Below are 17,580 nucleotides of genomic sequence, written 5' to 3'. Positions count from 1 at the left end.
TACAAGAAGAAGACAAGCAACAAGCCAACAAGAGTCAAACTATCATTGTTTCATTCTGCAATCATCCAGAGATTAGAGATTCCCATGGATATGGGTTGGCCGACATACACAATCACATATTCACATATACATATATACACACACGTGTGTGCGTGCGTATACAGAAATTATGGATAATTTATATATTAAAGATCCAATCTTTATTTTTCTTCCTTCAACATGATTACTGTAGTTTCTGAGTTGGACAGTAAATCGGCAGAATTCAAAAATCATAACTAAAAAATTCTCTGTTTTTTTTTTTAAGAAAAAAAGTAGAACATGAACTCTTTGGTGTTGAAGTGACGAGAAAGAACAAAAGATCGTTTGTCATTTGGACCACGTGAAGTCGCAAGAGACTCGGAGGTTTCTGCTCTGCCAGCGTCATGGCTTACGTGAAACTCTCTGGAATTTCGACTTTGCTCTTTCATCTATACATACATACATACATATATATATATACACGAATATGGAGGCCATGCATACATTCATGCATTATGTTTTCTGCAATTAAATACCTCGAGCAATTGAATCCATTTTCTGAATTACCTCGTACATCACTCTCTCTCTGGTTACGTGTTAAACAAGCAAAACAATCAAATGACATTTCCATCTTCCGTGGATCACAAGGAAATCAGAATTCAGTCTCGCCATCAAAATGGGTCTCGAGGTTAACAGAGGCGGAGACCTAACTTTGGTCTACATTTCGACATTATCCCAATCAAAAGATTTGGCACCGAAGTTGTAATCAGGGTGCTGCATTCTGTTCCTCCCCAGTCTGCTCATCACCGCCAGCCCTGCCACCCAGATTCAACCCACATACACTCAGATCAAGATTCAAGATTCCGCAAACAAGATCAAAGGATTCCAAAACAGAATAAGAAAAAACCGATTTTTACGAGTTTCGGGTTCATCGTTTCAGCAGAGGACTTCGAGACTTTTTCCAGACATCAGACAAAGATATGGAAAATTTGCAGGTAAGCCTTTTGGGGTGGATTCTTCGGGTTTCGGTTATTTCGATTTTAAAAATACTATAATCGTTTGGTTTTTATATTGAATACGGTTTAGGTTTGGGTTCGGGTTCGGTTACAATAAAAGTAATCGTTTTTTTAAGAAAATTACGGTTTTTCAGATATTTTTTATTCGGTTCGATTTGGGTTCGGTTTTAGAGAAATTGTAACCATTTCGGTTTATATCGAATTTGGTTCGGATATTATTCGGTTCGGATTTGTTCGGATATTCAGTTATTAACGAAATAACCAATTTGGTTAGGCGGAGTTTACCTTCGACCATTTTGTAGAGGGACGACCACCAGCCCTCCCTCAAGATTTCGCGTTCAACGAGCGATTCCTCGATCTCTCTGTCGTGTTTCCCTTCCAAAACGCTGCGTAGAGTTACAACGGCATCCTTCGTTCTCTTCAGGATACTGCTCTCGTCTTCAATCTCCAGTCGTTGAAGATCGTTATGCGACGAAGTCAGGCTCACAGCCAACGCAAACTGAGCGGCCGCAGCCCAGCGAGAAGACGCCATCCATCTCCTCTGTCCCTCCATCTGTCTCGGGCCGTCGTCATCGTCCCCTCGGGGTCGCCTGTTTTCGAGCACCAAACCACGCAAGTACTCTGCATTTGCGGCTCCTGTACTCTGAACCATCTTCGAGAAAGCGCTGTCTTCTCTCGAGAGAAGTTCTTCGGGCGAACTGAATTCTTGAACCTGAATTGATTTAGACAAACGAATCAGCCGAGAAGGAATCAAAACCGGAGAGGAAAAAGAGGATCTACGTACTCTGCCAGAGTCGAGGACAAGGATTTTGTCGCAGTCGATGATGGTATTAAGGCGGTGAGCGATGATTAGCATCGTGCATGACTTGAATTCTTCTCGGATTGTCTTCTGAATGAGAGCGTCGGTTCTAACATCGACGGCTGCAGTCGCTTCGTCGAGTACAAGTATCTTAGATCGCCGCAATAGCGCACGCGAAAGACTCAATAACTGCCTCTGCCCGACGCTGAAATTCTCTCCCGCCTCCGACACCTACCCGAAAAGGGCAAAATGAAAACAGATTACTAACAATTGGAGAGAATGGGAATACTTTTGATTCCGAGACATGAAAGCATCTAAGTACCTCGGCATCGAGACCGAGAGGATTCCTGCGGATAGTATCCTTCAGGTGAGCCCTCTCCAGAGCTTCCCAGAGATCAGCATCGTTGTGTTCGTTAAACGGGTCGAGGTTAAATCTCACAGATCCTATATGAAAAATAGCATGTCGGATATTAACATAACATTCATTATCATCGGAGCTGTAAGATCGAGGGAAGAGAGCGAGTGACAGGAATCATCGTGAATCTAAGATATACCTGAGAAAAGAACCGGCGATTGTGGAATGATTCCGAGTACTTTACGCAGATCCATGAGTCCGAACTTGGCGATATCGCATTCATCGATCAAGATCCTTCCTTTTTCCAGCTCCACAATTCGGAACAACGCGTTCAGTAGACTCGATTTCCCGGCCCCAGTCCTTCCAACGATTCCAACCTTATCCGTAGGTGGAATAAAGAAGGAAACCCCATGAAGAACGGGAGGCAACTGAGGGCGGTAACGTAGAACAACGTCATCAAACTTTATGGATCCGGAAGACGGCCATCCGGGAGGAGGACGGTTGTTTTCAATGACGGGTGGAGCCTCCGATGGTAACTCGATGTAATTCCCAACACGCTCAACCGCATTCAAACTGTTCTCGGCCAAACTCGCGAGTCTCAGAACGCTCGTTAACAAGCTAGTGATGTTCAGAGCATAACTGAGAAGCAAACCCATCGTAGATGCAAACGCTTGTTGGTTCTCCGCCCTTCCGTTCTGCATAACGGCGAACGAGGCTGTTAGCCAGATCATGAGACCGCCCAAAGTTTCCAGACGGATCGCAAGCCATCGGTTCGCGCTCATGTTCACGAGAGTGAATCTGATACTGTTATCCATCGCCCTTCCGTTGATCTCAGCCATCCGATCATACGCCTTGTAAGCACGGATTGTCGATAGGCCGTTCAGTGCTTCTCCGAACTGCGCATAAACGGGCGATCTCGAAACGGAATCCAACCGCTTCACCTCACGAGCCGTACTCTGGTAATAGAGGTAAGCTCCATAAAACAAGACCAAGAGAGGCATGATCGCCCACAAGGACAAAGTGCTCACAATTCCAATCAAGACAACAGTTGAAAGAAGCTGCGAGACTTGACCCATGAACATGTTTACGAATACAGCGACGTTCCTGTCAATATCTCCGAGATCTTTCGCAAAACGATTGATAATCCGTCCAAGAGGATTGGTGTGGAAGAACACCATTGGAGCTCTCAGTATAGAACCAAGCATAGCATCATGCAGCCTTTTGGCTGCATATAGACTGGAAGTGATCAGCCAGTATGAGTTGGTTAATGTCACCAAAACCTGAAACAAGAAACAGCAAATCAATGCAATACCATCAGAAATGTTATGCCTTACATATCATTTCGTTTCGTCGGTAAATAAAAGGAGAAAAGTTTCCTCCTTTTAGCATACCCTTGTTACGAAAAACCGATTAACAAACTTATCAGAATGAGTACTGAATGAAACACAACCCGTTACCTGTCCAAACGAAAGAAGAGCGTAAACGAGATTGTAGAAACCAGGTCCATGGCTCTTTGGGGATGATGAATCAGTCCACTCACTCAACCATGTGCTGCTTGAAACCCGAAATACTTCTGTCATGACATAGCATGAAAACAGTACCATCACTACCCATGAACCTCCTAGTGCATCCCGGTACCTGAAGAACTCGATAAAGACCGGATTATTCATTCTGAGAGCGGAAAAGATGCATCTGGGTGGAAAAAAAACGAATGTTTTAAGTTACCTCTTCAGAACTTTCCAACTCACAACTCCAGTTTCCCGTTCTTCTTGTTTGATGAGCACAGAGTTTCCTTCTTTAGGTTTCTTTGAATCTTTTCCATCCTTCTGTAGATCATTTGTTGTTCCATTCACAATGGGTCTTGAAGAAGTTTGATCTGTCTCAGATTCTCTATTTTCTTCGGCATATTCTTCGACTTTCCCCGCGTTTTCCATCAACCGTTGAAACAGAGGGCCGCTTCTCGATAGCTCTTCGTATGTTCCCTCTTCTTTCACTGTGCCATCATGGACAAGTAAAATCCGATCGACTTGTGAGAGAAAGTGGAGTTGGTTTGTAACGAGAACTCTCGTCTTCTGCCCCAGTTCCCTTTTTATGCATTTCTCGAAAACCTGAAATAGTAAAGTATGAGTAAGCTTTCCCTCGATATACAAAAACATGATATAGGACACGATAAATGCAGAAAGGAATTATCAGTCCCATGTTATCGGAAAGAGCCAGTTCTCTTGTTACCTGCTGACCGACATGAGCATCGAGAGCACTTAAAGGGTCATCGAAGATGTACACATCTGAATCTGAATAGACTGCTCTAGCCATAGAAACCCTCTGCTTTTGTCCTCCGCTAATGTTTACACCCCTTTCTCCAATCTCTGTGAGATCACCACCCTGCCAATCACGAGAAAGAAACCGGAAAAAACTTAGATACACGAAAACTTAGACGAGAATTCCCATTTATCGAGAGAACGAGAATGTAAAAACAGAAAGAAGTAAAAGCAGGAGTCGGGTACAAACAAAACTTACAGGCAGTAACTCAAGGTCATGCTGCAGGGCTGTCACATCGATCACCCTATCATACTTCTCGTGGTCAAAACGAGAGCCGAATAATATATTGTCGCGTACCTACAGAAATATGCATACGATGAGCATATCCTCGATAATATGTGAAGAGAATTCTCCAGCTAAAAACACGGAAGAACTTACAGTTGCGTTAAAGATCCACGAAACTTGAGGGACATAAGCAACGGATCCTCTAAGAGTTACTACCGCATCAGATACTGCAGGAAGTTCACCGAGCATGGCAGATATCAAGGAAGTTTTTCCTTCTCCTGTACTGCCAACCACCGCAACTAAGCTACCAACAGGTATATCCAAGTTGATATTTGACAGTGTCGGCTTATCTGCCTGCATATGATCACAAACTAACCATTATATTTTCTACGTTTCAATTATGAAAGGTGTATGGTATAGAATAAACAGATAACGACCTTTGAATCCCAAGAGAAATATCCGTTCCTTATCGAGATGGCTGGTTCTCCCAGTTCAATTGGAGGATTGGGTAAAAGAACCCTCTCCTCTGTCGACAACACCTCTTCCAAACGGTTTAATGATACCTTAGCATTCACCACCTATATATACGTAAAGCTTTATCAGAATCTCGAAATAACTTAAGAACATGAAAAGCGTGAACAATTAATCAGATTGAACAGATATTACGAGACTAATAAATCATTTCGGTTTCTGCTTCTGGAATTCAGAACAGAATGCCCCTAAAGCTCATCTACTTCAAATTCAAGCTAAAATTCAGAACAGAATGCCCCTAAACATATGCAACTGGATAAGATAAGGAATAAAAAAACATCGGGACACAAAAGAGATCACCTGAGTTATAATGTTGGGAAGCATGAATAAGGGGTAACGAAGCACGGCGAAAAGAGAAAGCGCTGTAAATGCTCTAGCAGGTGTCAGATCTCCTCCAAGCAACGAGAACACACCGAACGAAACAATAGTCACAAGGACAGGAATGCTGTTTAATATGAACATATTCATCTGTAGAAGAACAAAGGGAAAGAACAGGAATTGAGTAAGAAATATAAAATTTTAAAGAGAGGAGCATTCCGAAATACGCTTTACGCAAATGTTGCAAAACCGATATTCACTAAAAGGTGTTCATTGAAGAGATTTTCGCCTTACCGCTCCAAGCAGTTGTGCTTTGCGGAACCAAGATAACTCGTCATCCCGTACAGTTTGAACTTTGGACTGGAAACTGTTTTCCCAAGCATAACACCTGCAGCATTTTGGTTCAATCGTCAAAATTGAATCAGATTTTTCATGTTTCTCTTTCTATAGAAGCTTTCTATCTAGCCCATCTCCGTAGAATCCAAATGTACGGTTTCATACTTTACTGTATCCATCGCTGCTAGAATCTCATTCATAAGACCGATTCTCTTGTCAGTACGCTGCAAGCCCTCCTTCGTCAACTTCTGCATTTTGCTTATAATAACAGTCTGTTCCAACAAAATGGAGAAAACAAATGAATGTCAATTACGGTAATATTGCCGTAACATCAAACCCGTAAAGAGAGAAGCAGTAACATTTGGGTTACAAATGAAAAACATAACAGAAGTAAAGAGCGAAACAGCATTCGAGGAAAAGAGACCGAAGAGACAGTAAAGCACAATGACCTGTAAAGGGAACATAAGCACCAGCATCAGTGCACCAATGAGAGCGGCGAAACCCAGTTGCTGATAGAGGAGGACCAGCGATATGATTATACGAAATGGAGCCGACCATATCGTATGCAGTGATTGGCAAATTTGCTGTCATGAAGGAGGCAAAATTCTTTAGTATTTAGAACAGCATTTGCACCATAGTTACACCAGAAGCCATTGTGTGAGTGAAGGCCGTAACCTTATCTTCTTTCTATGGATGAGTCGGTCGAAATTTGCAAGAAAATAAATAAAAATTCGAAGGAAATCCATCTTCCGAAACTCCAATGACACATTAGCAAGGAATCAAAATGCATCAAGTTTCATGCAAGCAAATTAGTAGATCCTGTTCGGGAAGGAGATAATCTTAGTAAAGGCGTTTTAAAGATTCAAGAATCGCCTCTGAGTATCAAAAGAATATGAAGTATTACCACATGTCAAGAAACAACAGGGAAAAGGCAATTAAGATACACACCTGAAGGGATTCAGCATCAGTTGTCATTAGGTTAGTTATTTTTCCGGTTTGAAATTTCCTACGGCCCTCGTTAGTTAGCCTCAGCGATTTGCGAAATACAGCAGCAATCTGATAAAGGTTGAAGACATATTAAAAAAACAGAAACATTTCATTCATTCACCGCAATAATATTAACAATCCACCACCATTGCGAGGAAAATGCCAAGGTCATGGCTTCAAGAAAATGCATCAGCAGAACATGGATTACAGCTACTTCAGCAGAACATGAATGGCAGAAAAAGAAAGCCACAGTTATTAAATGGAAACCACTGAAGAGAAACTGAATTTACCAGCGTAGATCTTAGCCGGTAACCAACACGCATCACATTCTGAAAATATTGAGCTTCGCATAGCACACCCAACACCTGAAAATATGCACACCAAAGGTCAGGCACTCAAGAATGAAAGTGTCGCCCTCCGCTATATCATATAAGCACTTTAGAAAGTGCAACCAAGTTGGAGGAAAATACTAGATAGTACAAACATGTGTAACTGATGCTAATATCGAGCACGTAGTCTTGAAAAAAAATCAGTTAACACGATGATGATGCAGAAGAACACGAAGATAGTGAGAAAAGGGAGGTGCTTTTGTTTGTACCACTCCGACAAAGATTGAGAAAGCGTAGATGTAGCCTTTCCAAGCTGGATCATCTTGTTGCATTGACTGCAGATTGTTTCACAAATACAAAGTGAGATTTTTTCAAGAAAAAACACTCAAAGGGCAACTTATTCTAAGGACTTTCAACAAACAAAAAAGACCCATAATTTGGTTGGGACCAACTCCATCAGGAAGGTTTATGATAGATGAAGTTTAGGTGGCATGCGTTATGTTAGTTATAGTACTGTGGAAAGAAGGGGAAAGAACAAACCTTTAGGAGCTGATTCAGTAAAAGAGGCCCCACAAATTGGGAAAGATCATTTCCGATCTGTACAGAAAAACGAATATATATACATTTAATAATCTTACAAAACCTTTAAGAGAAATAAAGAAGACAAATAGCATCTGCTTCAGAGGACAAAATAACTAGTTCCCTACTGATGGGCAACAAGACCAGTTTTAGCACTTAAAATTGCTCAAATCCACCAGACATCCTTGGTCTTTTTATTCCTTTAACAGACAAACTTAGTCATGGGACTTTCTTATCACAAAGAAAAGAAAGGAGCTTTTTAACAAACAACACAATGGCGAGAGAGTAAACCACAAAAATAGTGCAGAGTGCAACCCAGCAAATGACGTAGAAGGCAAGAAGAGATAAACTGATGATAATAGAAGAACCGGGACATCAGCCCAACGTCTTCCACGCGATAAATGAAAGTAAAATGTATACTTCTTCCTAGCTAATGTCTCCCATGTAAGATCAGAGAGATGAGACCTCCAAAGGTATCAATCAAGCAAGTAAAAAATTGACCAGGCCTTGCTGAGCTTCATAATTAAACCAAGTCATACAATCGGATAAGGGGAGAGGTCAACATTGCAAACAAGGAAGAACAAAGTACCTTCCAAAAACCTCCCCACCAAAACCTACAAAATTCAGAAATAGGTTCCATAAGATATACAGCTCCAGACAAAAGGATAAAACAAAGGAATCACACAAAGAGACGAGAAAAAAACACCATGTCATGAGAAGTGTTTGTCTTTACCTTCCTCCAAGACTGCTATTTAATGCTCTCAGAAGCCATGGTTTCGGCTTTTCTAGTTCCTTACCCCAGGATCTCTGGAAGCTAAACAAGATACAGAAAACATCAAACAACCATGCTGGCCATAGATATTTTAAGAACGTTAATCCAAATAGAAACAGGCACCTCCTGATTAGAGTTTCGGTACGATCCCAAGTATCCAGATGCCATACATCCTTCTCCGTAAGAGGCCTTTTATATCCAAGAGTCATCAGTGGATTCATCCATGAGAAGAAGATTCCTGCAACCAAAGAAAGAAAGAGACATAAGGAAATTTTTAGTCAAACTTCAAGAGCTGACGAAGAATATTGTTCAATCCAATTTCCCTGAGTTCGTTTCTATATAGAGCAGGAAATAAATCAAATAACGTCAAGAAAGCATCAGTTATTAGTTATCCTCTCCTTAAGGAATTCCTGAAATTTGGGGAAGCATCAGTTGTTAGAAAAGTAAACATAATCAATTTCTGTCCAACCAAAATGCCAAGAATGACAAGAATGAGGAGTAACATACTGGCAAATAAGTTCGCGCGGGTTTCAGGACATATTTGTTCTCCAGAAGGAAGTTCTTCATACTCGTAATCATCCACAGTTTCAACCCGTAATGGTGTGTAACCAGGATAAGGGTCCAAATCAGGAAGATGCACAAACAAGAGGATTCCAAACAGAACCTGAATCAAATCCAAAAACCACCCTCTTTCTTCATCATGAAAAGATAACCTTACCCGAGCGCTATACACACAGCACAGGGAAAATCTATAATGCTGAAATCCTTCAAGGGCTTGTGGGATGTCTAAAGGAGATCAAGTATGCAAACCTGAATGGCAACCTCGCTGATGTAAAGATAGAGTACAGAACTGCGAAAAAAATTGAAACATAAGTGCAATGACATCAAAAAGGAAAATAAACTTGCATAAATTATAAAAATCCAAAATTTACCAACCTGTCACAGAACTCCTTTACAGAGAGAACAAGTTTTAGCAAGACCATGTCCCCTACGAGAGCATAGATGAGACCGAATCTGACATACCAACGGAATTCACGGATATATATCTTAGTGTCAAGAACGATCATGACAAATACAGATCCCCAAGTAAGAGCTTCGAGGAACAAGATGAACGTCTGTCCAAAAACCATAAAACAACATTAGCAATAAGGCAAAAGATACAGAACATAACTGCTTAGAGGATCCAACCAAAAAAACAGAAAGTGAGACCGGACACACCTCGTATGGAGGAACCCCATATCCATCTAAATCCAACACTGAGATTCCCATGATCAATCTGAACAAAGGCTCAGTAGCACCATAAGCAGCCAACAACCCCAGCAAATAACTATAAAGTTTTGACCTCAAGCAGAACCTCTCCACCTTGTGATCCTTTGCTGTGAGCCATATCCGATAAAGGCACAGACCCAACAGAATCAAGTGAGAGATACCGACAACCAAAGAGCCGGTTGCACAAGGCGTGTATGCACCAAAAACATTATCCACTGCTCTTGTCCATATGCCATGCTTCACCGGCTTGCAGTACCATTCCAATGGCTCAAACCCCATAATAGCTCTTTCCCGTTAAAACAAGAAAGCCCAGCTTCAACGCTTATACCCTCAGACACGGTTCATACTAAGTTACAAACAACCCTTTTTACCTGCAATAACAAACATGGAATTTGAGCACAGAAAACATACATATTGAGTTTTTCTGTTTGTCTGAATGTGAAATTCTGTATCAATGGTCAGAATCTAACTTACAGAAGCTCCTATGGAGAACACATAAGTACACAACCCAACTAGAAACTATAGAAAAGAAGAATCAACACACAGAGAATCCCACCGGACATCACCAATTACTAAAAAAAACACAGAGAACCCAAGCATCAGAAACGGAAAAGGACCCAAATATCTTCTCATTTCATTTTTATACTCAATTGGAGTAAATGGGCCACACATGAAAAACGTATGGAGAAAAACAAGTCATGATAACATTCGCGCGAAAAGGGGGAAAAAAAGCTTTCACCTTTCGATAGACACGTACTTTAATTTATCTCCAGAATCACAAAAAGAGAGACAGTGACAGGCAACAAAAAGCAAAGTCTCTCCAATCAAATGGGTCGAAGCACATTTTCTCGGAGAACAAACCCCAGAAGAAAAAAAATTTCTTTCCCCACAAGCAAGAAAGAAAACAAACCAGAATTGCTTCTCTGAAGAACAACTCATCATCAAGACAAGATCTCGTAAAAAGCACGAATTCAAATCGACAAGATTCGAAATCTACAAACTTGGCCCATTTTCAAGGGGGAAGAGGAGAGGAAAAAAAAAAGCAGAAAAGTTTACCTCCGACAGAGAGATATTTGCAATATTTGACGAATCTATGAACTCGTTTGGGCTGGGAGAAAAAGTGGGTATATCTCTCCTCAGCTCGATGAGTGAGAGAGAGAGAGAGAGAGAGAGAGAGAGAGAGAGAGAGAGAGAGAGAGAGAGGAGGGAGAGAGAGGGGAGGGGAGGTCACGTGGGGGAGTGAAGCAAGGAAAGGCAGAGGTCACGTGACAATGGGGCCACAAGGAGAGCCAGCTTGCGTCGGGCTGTTGGGCCTCTCTGATTCACATGGGATTCCCCAGTCAAAATTCCCTGTGGGCCCTACTCTTTTATTAACGTGTTTTTTTTTTGCGTTTTTTTAATCCGATTAGTCTAAAATTTATTTCCATACGATATATTCGGTCGAATAAATTTATTATAATAATCAAATAAATCACATTAAATATTTATCTTCAATTTAAAAATAATAATAATGATATTATTGTTATTACGATGGGAAACTCAACGCTGCGATATAAAATAATGAAATAATAATTAAGGACCAAGAAAAAAAGGTCGCAGGTACTAATGCGTACGACAATGGCCGGACCACACAGAAAATCTCGACCAAATACAAAAAGGAAGCACGTGAGAAACAACACTCTTGGATTTATAAAACAATTTATTTTTATTTTTTTGGTAAGATCTCATGATATAATTAATAAAGACTTTGTATAAGATGCGTTGTAGCAGTACACTGGCTTGCCAATATCATGAATAAATTAGAACGTTCACAAGATTATAATGATTATATAGTATATAAAAAAATTGGTATTCGATGTGTTCGTTTAATATTATCGAAGATATTATAAGGAAAAATAATTGAACGTTCGAATATTTTACGGGCAGAGAGAAACTATTCATTGATACAGCACAACAACAGTGATACAAAAGTTTCTTCTTTTTTTTTTCTTGTCAAAGGACCACTTAATTTCTCATTCACACGATTATCATACTTTCATCAAAATATAATTCATGTTCGTCGTTCGATTTCAATATATGTTCAAATAAATATCCGAATTGTAAAACTTCTATATAAATACTTGAACTTTTCAAAAATATTATAGAAATATCTAAACTTTTTTAAAAAATTCCAAATTAATCTAAAATCCGTTAAATATTTTTTTACTTCTATATATATATATATATATATAGATATACTATCAATATATCGTTTACTTCTAATATACTAATTTTTTAAGCTATAAGATCAACAAGACGAAGCAAAAAATGCACAACACAAATGATATTATTGTTATTATCGACTAGTTTCATCATTTTACATATTTATTTTAAAAGGTCAAAAATGGTACCACCACACGTCACGTGCATATGGGTTCCGATTGAATAAACCATAGACTTGACTTGAGGTGGATATATATCATTGTTATTATCAACTAGAGATAAAAATATTATTAGGTTTACTATTTGTAATTCCAAATTATACATTTTTCATTCAAGACATCGTTTTTTGTAAGCAGTTATGATAAAAAAGAAATTAAATAAAAAACAATTTGTACATAAAAAACATTTTCAAGATATAAAAGCAACGTATCATTTTCTTGTCTTGGTCGCTATCCTCGGTCGTTTTTTGTAATTTTGACAACCTAGCAGGCCTTGTGTTTTACCCTTTATACGTATTCTTTTTTATATGTTGGTCATGTAGAGAGACGATATATATTTTGTAATCTACGAAAAGAAAACTATATATACATACATGTGTATATATATATATATATGTGTGTGTCTCTAGATTCTTTTCTTCATGATTGTGTGTTCTATGTTTTTTAAAATATATAGTGTGTTTAAGTGTCCAGATATAATAACATATATAATAAGGTTATTATACGGTTTTTGCAGAAATTTCTTTATATATATATCATATATGTGAAGTTTTAGAGAAAAAAGAATAATAGAAAAAATATTTAATCCAAATTCTTGTCTCATGAATTTGATTTAAAAATTGAGAAAAAGGCTCTTCCATGAATGGAAGAACAACTAAGCTCTGTCAAGAAGAAGAAGAAGAAGAAAGGCGAAGCAAGAATCATACAATACAAAACCTCATATGATTCGTTTCTTCTCTCTTCTTCATTCCCTCTCCCCAATCACTTCCCCTCTATAATTTCGTCAATTCCCCTTCTCTCTCCGCATTGAATCCCTCGTTATCTCGCTGGTATTTCCACGTCTATGTGTCGTCTCCTTCTGCAGCGTTCATTTCATAGCAACAACTCGGAGTTGAGTGATCAATTTCTCGAAATCCGCTTCGTTTCCGCCTAAACGAACTCAAACTAGGTTTGTTTTTTGTTTTTTTTTTTATGAGCAAAAGCTCGCAGATATTTCTGTACGTGTGTATAGATAGATTGTTCTTCTTAATTTGGTTATTTCGTTGTGATCATTCATGAATTCATATGCTTTACAGCCCAATGTTGTGTTCTGTATTGTGCTTTGCTATTAAGATTGTGCTTGGTTGCAGAGTCTGCAGACACTCATAGGTTTGATTTATTTTTTTCAGGACCCAGAAATTTTCTCGAAATCTGTTTCGTTTTTTGGTTTTCTGGAGCTTATTTTATCACAAATCCATCTGTTTGTTTCCCAAGAAAATTTTAGGGGAAGAAAATGAAGATCTGAATTAGTTTTCTCTGCGTTTGCAAAGAAAATGATGTATGATCATCAACGAGAGGTTCTGGAGATAATTATTCGTTGTGTGTTCAGGAATGGTTCAAACTTTTCTTTTGTTTGGGATGTGACCCTGAATCTGATTAGAGTTTTCTTGAAATCATGAGGTGTTTGAAATGATGTTGAGAATGTTTTGAATGTATTGCTTAGTCCTGGAAATTGTTCTTGATGATGATTTTGGTTTGATTTGATTACTCCATTATGCAGAAAACCTCTCGCATGTTGCAAGAGAGCTTGATGGAAGGGAAACAACAACTAGATTTCCACCGTCCCCTTCTATCCATTAGGCGGCCCGAGAACGCGACAAGATCTCGTGATTCAGCACCCGGTATGTTTGATCCTCCGGTTCACAAGTCTGAGACAAGATCAGGTCCTGTCCGAAACCCGGGAACTATCCCCTTTCATTGGGAGCACAAGCCAGGAAAACCAAAAGGTGAAAGCGGATCAGGCATGAAGCAACACTTTGCGCCGAAGCTTCCTCCTGGTCGGACATTGAATCCTCAAGATCAAGAGCCGGGGAGAAAGGCTGAAACTAAAGTTTCTGTCCATATGAAAAGGGGGAATGTTTCGGCTTACGAGAGCCCCGTTGCTGAAGGTACAAAAAGTTACGATGAGGATGCAAGATCTGAATCATTCTTCTTGAACTGCAGTGCCAGTGGTGTAAATGGGTCAGATGGTCCAGAAACAAAGCCCTCGGGAATCTTCTCAAGCGATCCACAAACGCGGGATCTCTTGATGGGACAGGCTAAAGCCATGGCATCAGAAACACCTCAGCATCTGTCTGGAAACCCGCCTTTACCACCAAAAGAACAGCCAAGGCAAATGAAGAAGGTCATTCCCGTGAGAATGCAAGCCCAAAGGGCTGTTTCTGTGCGTAGTTTGCGTCGCATTTTTCCGAACTCTACACATTATCATGAAAATGACTACAAGGTACTGTCATTTTTCCCTTCACCTGTTTCCTTTCATGTTGTGGTATTCTGTCTTTTCTCTGATCAGATTGCTCTCTTTCTTTATAGCATGTCAATGGAGCTCGACAGGAACAGAGGTCAACCCAGACATGCCAGAAAACAGATATGCAAGAAGACAAGGTGAAGTCAAGCACACAACCTAACCAAAGTGCTTGTGAAACACAGAAACAAAATGGGTCGGTTCTACAAGGATCTCCTAAAGCTGAAGGAAAGGAGAAACCTGAGAATTTTCAGACCAGTACAAACGATTCACGTAGTAAAACCAGCAAAAACTTTGGAGAGCTATTGGCCAGTGATGATAATACATTGGAACTTTGCCTCGAGAAAACTTTGTATGTAGATACTGTACATACGGCCAAACCCCCAGACACAGACGCAAAGGTACAAGTCAAGTCCAAGTGTCATTCACCGGTCCAGGAGTTGAGTGAATGCAGAAGCCTAAAAGTGAATGCCCATCAAAATGCTCGATCCGAAACTGAAGTGCCAAGCAAGAAATGCATGCAAGAACCGGATGAGACTGGCGAGGATAAGAATGATCTAAAAAGTTCCAATGGCCGTCAACACCTTCTTCCTCTGCCATTGCTAAAAGCTCCTTCAGATTCATGGCTGAAGCGTACTTTGCCTACAATGTCGTCCAAGAACTCGCTTGGCAGTGAAACCTTCACAAAGATTCGAGCCCGTCCAAAGTGGGAGACAATGGTCAAGACATCCAATACAGGGCAGGGACTTAAGGTAACATATCCTTTCCATTTTAACAGGAATCTTCTTCTTGATTCATTAACTAAATGTCCATTGTTGAATCTAAAGTTGGGCAAACGAATGTTTTGTTTGACGGAACATAAAATGCTTTCTTTAACTTGTTAAAGATGATGATGATCCACTATTCCAGGAGAAACTCAACTCTATACCAGAGGCATAGCCAAAAGCAAAATCCTGAAATCTTCTCTCCTGAGGTAATTCAGAGACTGTAAAATCTTTCTTCTTTCACAGGAATGAGGAATAAATCAAGATTCTCCTGTAAATTTCACCAATTATAAAGGACCATCTAAATGGGATTTTTACCTCTCTCTTAAATTCTTTTATGTAAATGTAAACCGAAAGATTCAACAAAGAGGAGGCTGATCAAGAGAATGCCACTCTTGGAAAATGTTTATGAACTCTGTACAGACAGCTCATGTGATATTTCCTCCATCTGCCATTTCTGTCCTCTGCCAATCTCTTTTTGCATTGAGCTCAATTCCCAAAAAGATGAAAGATACAAAGTGGCATATGCTATATATATATATTATTCAAATTGATTAATTAAACTTTGGACTCAACTACATTAAATCTGAATCAAAAGACAACCTTGTTGGGTGTAATTAAATTGTACCATTATTTTCCGACAGTCACTTAAAGATGCGATATGAGAAATACACCACATGGCTAATTCTGATTGGGTGGTATATGTTCAGTGGCGTGGCGGCCCCAAAAAGATTTATAATTGGGGTATGGTAGTAAGTGTAGATTTAATTTTGTAATGGGAGATTTAACAATTTTGATTAAGATTTATATATAATTTATAATGAAATTAAAATTTTTTTCATAAAAAAAGTGTTGGTATGTGACCCCATAACCTTCTAATCGGCTCGTCCTTGCATATGCTATATCTTACAAGGGTAAAATAGTCCCCTCCCCCCTTCATTTTATAGGAGTTTAATGAGTTTGTGGAATTATGAGCCGAATAACTAAGGGTTATTTTTATTTAAATGTGATTAAGGTATGAACCTAAAAAAAATTATGGACCATTACCCAATATTATTTCTTATTTCACGTATTTATATTTGATTTGGTTTCAAATGGTTTTATGGAAACGATGTACATACAGTTTCACGGTTCATCAAATAAAATAGCCTTGTGGCCATAATAATACCACGTGACGTTTTTGCTTCGTTTGCCATTTTAGCTCTCTGACTTGTGCGCTTCTGCGCCTAGCTCGCATCCCAAAAGGTGAAAGATGTATGCCAAATATTTAATGCGATGTTACAGCTTGGTTAAACCGTATATATTTCGATTTAAATTTGATTAAGGTACGAGTTTATATATATATATGTATAGGACCTAAAAAAATTATACACAATTACCCAATATTATACCGTATATCTATATTTTGATTTTGTTTCGTCATTTTTCAGAGATGTTTGTAAGATAATTGGGATTTATTCCATTTCTACATCTATTTATATTGGAACCCCTAAATCTAAAATTATCAATATTCCTCACCATATAATTTTGGTCAAGGTGCTGCTTTTGATTCTTTTTTAAATTTTTACTAGGTAAGAGAAAAAACCCCCATTTTTTCAATGCTGTCATATATATATATATATATATATATACATGTTTTGTATATACTTTTCATCTCGAACAATTAATTTAATTTTTCTGATTTAAAAAATATAGTTTTTTTTTCTATAACTAGAACGGGACCTGAAAAAATGCCAGTTTTCTTTTTACTAAAATGTTATTACGCAAAAAGCAAATTTTTGGATATTTAAATCTCCATCCCTCTCCACAACATTTACCCATCATTGTGATCTCTTCGATCATTTAAAAAAAAAAGAAAAATGGGGAGAATTCATCATCTTGTTGAAGCTGTTCCTGCACGTGTAGACAACAATGGTCTCTTCCTGCTCTTGACAGTTATTGTCTCTCTCGCACTCGTGTCAATGGTGGTTTTCATTTGCGGTGGTAAGAAGAAGAAGAGTGGCGGCGGCGGCTGCGGGGGCTGCAGCGGCGGCGATTGTGGAGGCGGCTGTGGTGGTGGTTGCGGCGGCGGCGGCGGCGGCGGCAGTTGAGTTACGGCTCCTCCATGCAAAAATATATCAAGCATTTTATATTTATATGCCTCTAAAAGCTAACCAAGATATGTCACGTTTGATAAATGGGCATGAACTAATATAAGTGAAATAACATCTACCACTTTACATGTGTTTGTGTTTTTATTTTATTTTATTGTTTTTAATGCTC

At 39.1% G+C, this 17,580-nt stretch overlaps 2 protein-coding genes across 5 annotated transcripts; one reads left to right on the top strand and one right to left on the bottom strand.

Annotated features, from left to right (window-relative positions):
• Positions 1-506: 506 nt before the first annotated feature.
• On the bottom strand, positions 507-11,021 carry LOC104800841 (ABC transporter C family member 2). 3 transcript variants are annotated; one of them, XM_010523791.2, is made up of 27 exons: positions 10,910-11,021; positions 9,803-10,224; positions 9,521-9,699; positions 9,395-9,434; positions 9,092-9,248; positions 8,708-8,822; positions 8,546-8,626; positions 8,402-8,426; positions 7,774-7,830; positions 7,503-7,568; positions 7,195-7,269; positions 6,866-6,973; positions 6,367-6,501; positions 6,083-6,189; positions 5,876-5,969; positions 5,564-5,731; positions 5,170-5,310; positions 4,886-5,086; positions 4,706-4,804; positions 4,418-4,570; positions 3,914-4,296; positions 3,646-3,826; positions 2,388-3,468; positions 2,156-2,277; positions 1,819-2,064; positions 1,320-1,746; positions 507-833 (listed from the first exon to the last, which is right to left on the bottom strand). In XM_010523791.2, exons 2-27 carry the CDS (start codon positions 10,130-10,132, stop codon positions 736-738), a joined length of 4,869 nt encoding a protein of 1,622 aa, XP_010522093.1. In that variant the 5' UTR covers positions 10,133-10,224; positions 10,910-11,021; the 3' UTR covers positions 507-735. The 3 variants fall into 3 exon arrangements, with proteins under 3 accessions (XP_010522093.1, XP_019056555.1, XP_010522092.1); XM_019201010.1 differs by lacking the exon at positions 10,910-11,021 and adding an exon at positions 10,764-10,833; XM_010523790.2 differs by lacking the exon at positions 10,910-11,021 and adding an exon at positions 10,328-10,470.
• Positions 11,022-12,847: 1,826 nt separating this feature from the next.
• LOC104800840 lies at positions 12,848-15,783 on the top strand. Of its 2 annotated transcripts, none has more exons than XM_010523788.1 (4): positions 12,848-13,222; positions 13,814-14,536; positions 14,623-15,306; positions 15,441-15,783. In XM_010523788.1, the coding sequence occupies exons 2-4, from the start codon at positions 13,826-13,828 to the stop codon at positions 15,543-15,545; spliced, it is 1,500 nt and encodes a 499-aa protein (XP_010522090.1). In that variant the 5' UTR covers positions 12,848-13,222; positions 13,814-13,825; the 3' UTR covers positions 15,546-15,783. The 2 variants fall into 2 exon arrangements, with proteins under 2 accessions (XP_010522090.1, XP_010522091.1); XM_010523789.1 differs by having other exon boundaries at positions 12,849-13,222; positions 15,464-15,783.
• Positions 15,784-17,580: the final 1,797 nt, after the last annotated feature.

Source organism: Tarenaya hassleriana, unplaced genomic scaffold, assembly GCF_000463585.1.
Source record: "Tarenaya hassleriana unplaced genomic scaffold, ASM46358v1 Cleome7, whole genome shotgun sequence".
Taxonomy (NCBI): domain Eukaryota; kingdom Viridiplantae; phylum Streptophyta; class Magnoliopsida; order Brassicales; family Cleomaceae; genus Tarenaya; species Tarenaya hassleriana.
The sequence above is the reverse complement of the archived record's forward strand: the minus strand, read 5'-3'. Positions and strand labels throughout refer to the sequence as shown.

What these genes read in the sequence shown, in the direction of transcription:
- LOC104800840 (XM_010523788.1), top strand. Translation starts at nt 13,826, where the DNA reads ATGTTGCAAGAGAGCTTGATGGAAGGGAAACAACAACTAGATTTCCAC. An exon ending in ATCATGAAAATGACTACAAG is followed by an intron (nt 14,537 to 14,622) that starts GTACTGTCATTT and finishes CTTTCTTTATAG; the next exon opens with CATGTCAATGGAGCTCGACA. An exon ending in ATACAGGGCAGGGACTTAAG is followed by an intron (nt 15,307 to 15,440) that starts GTAACATATCCT and finishes AACTTGTTAAAG; the next exon opens with ATGATGATGATCCACTATTC.
- LOC104800841 (XM_010523791.2), bottom strand. Translation starts at nt 10,132, where the DNA reads ATGGGGTTTGAGCCATTGGAATGGTACTGCAAGCCGGTGAAGCATGGC. An exon ending in ACCGAAACTCTAATCAGGAG is followed by an intron (nt 8,627 to 8,707) that starts GTGCCTGTTTCT and finishes TATCTTGTTTAG; the next exon opens with CTTCCAGAGATCCTGGGGTA. An exon ending in TTGTCCTCGACTCTGGCAGA is followed by an intron (nt 1,747 to 1,818) that starts GTACGTAGATCC and finishes AAATCAATTCAG; the next exon opens with GTTCAAGAATTCAGTTCGCC.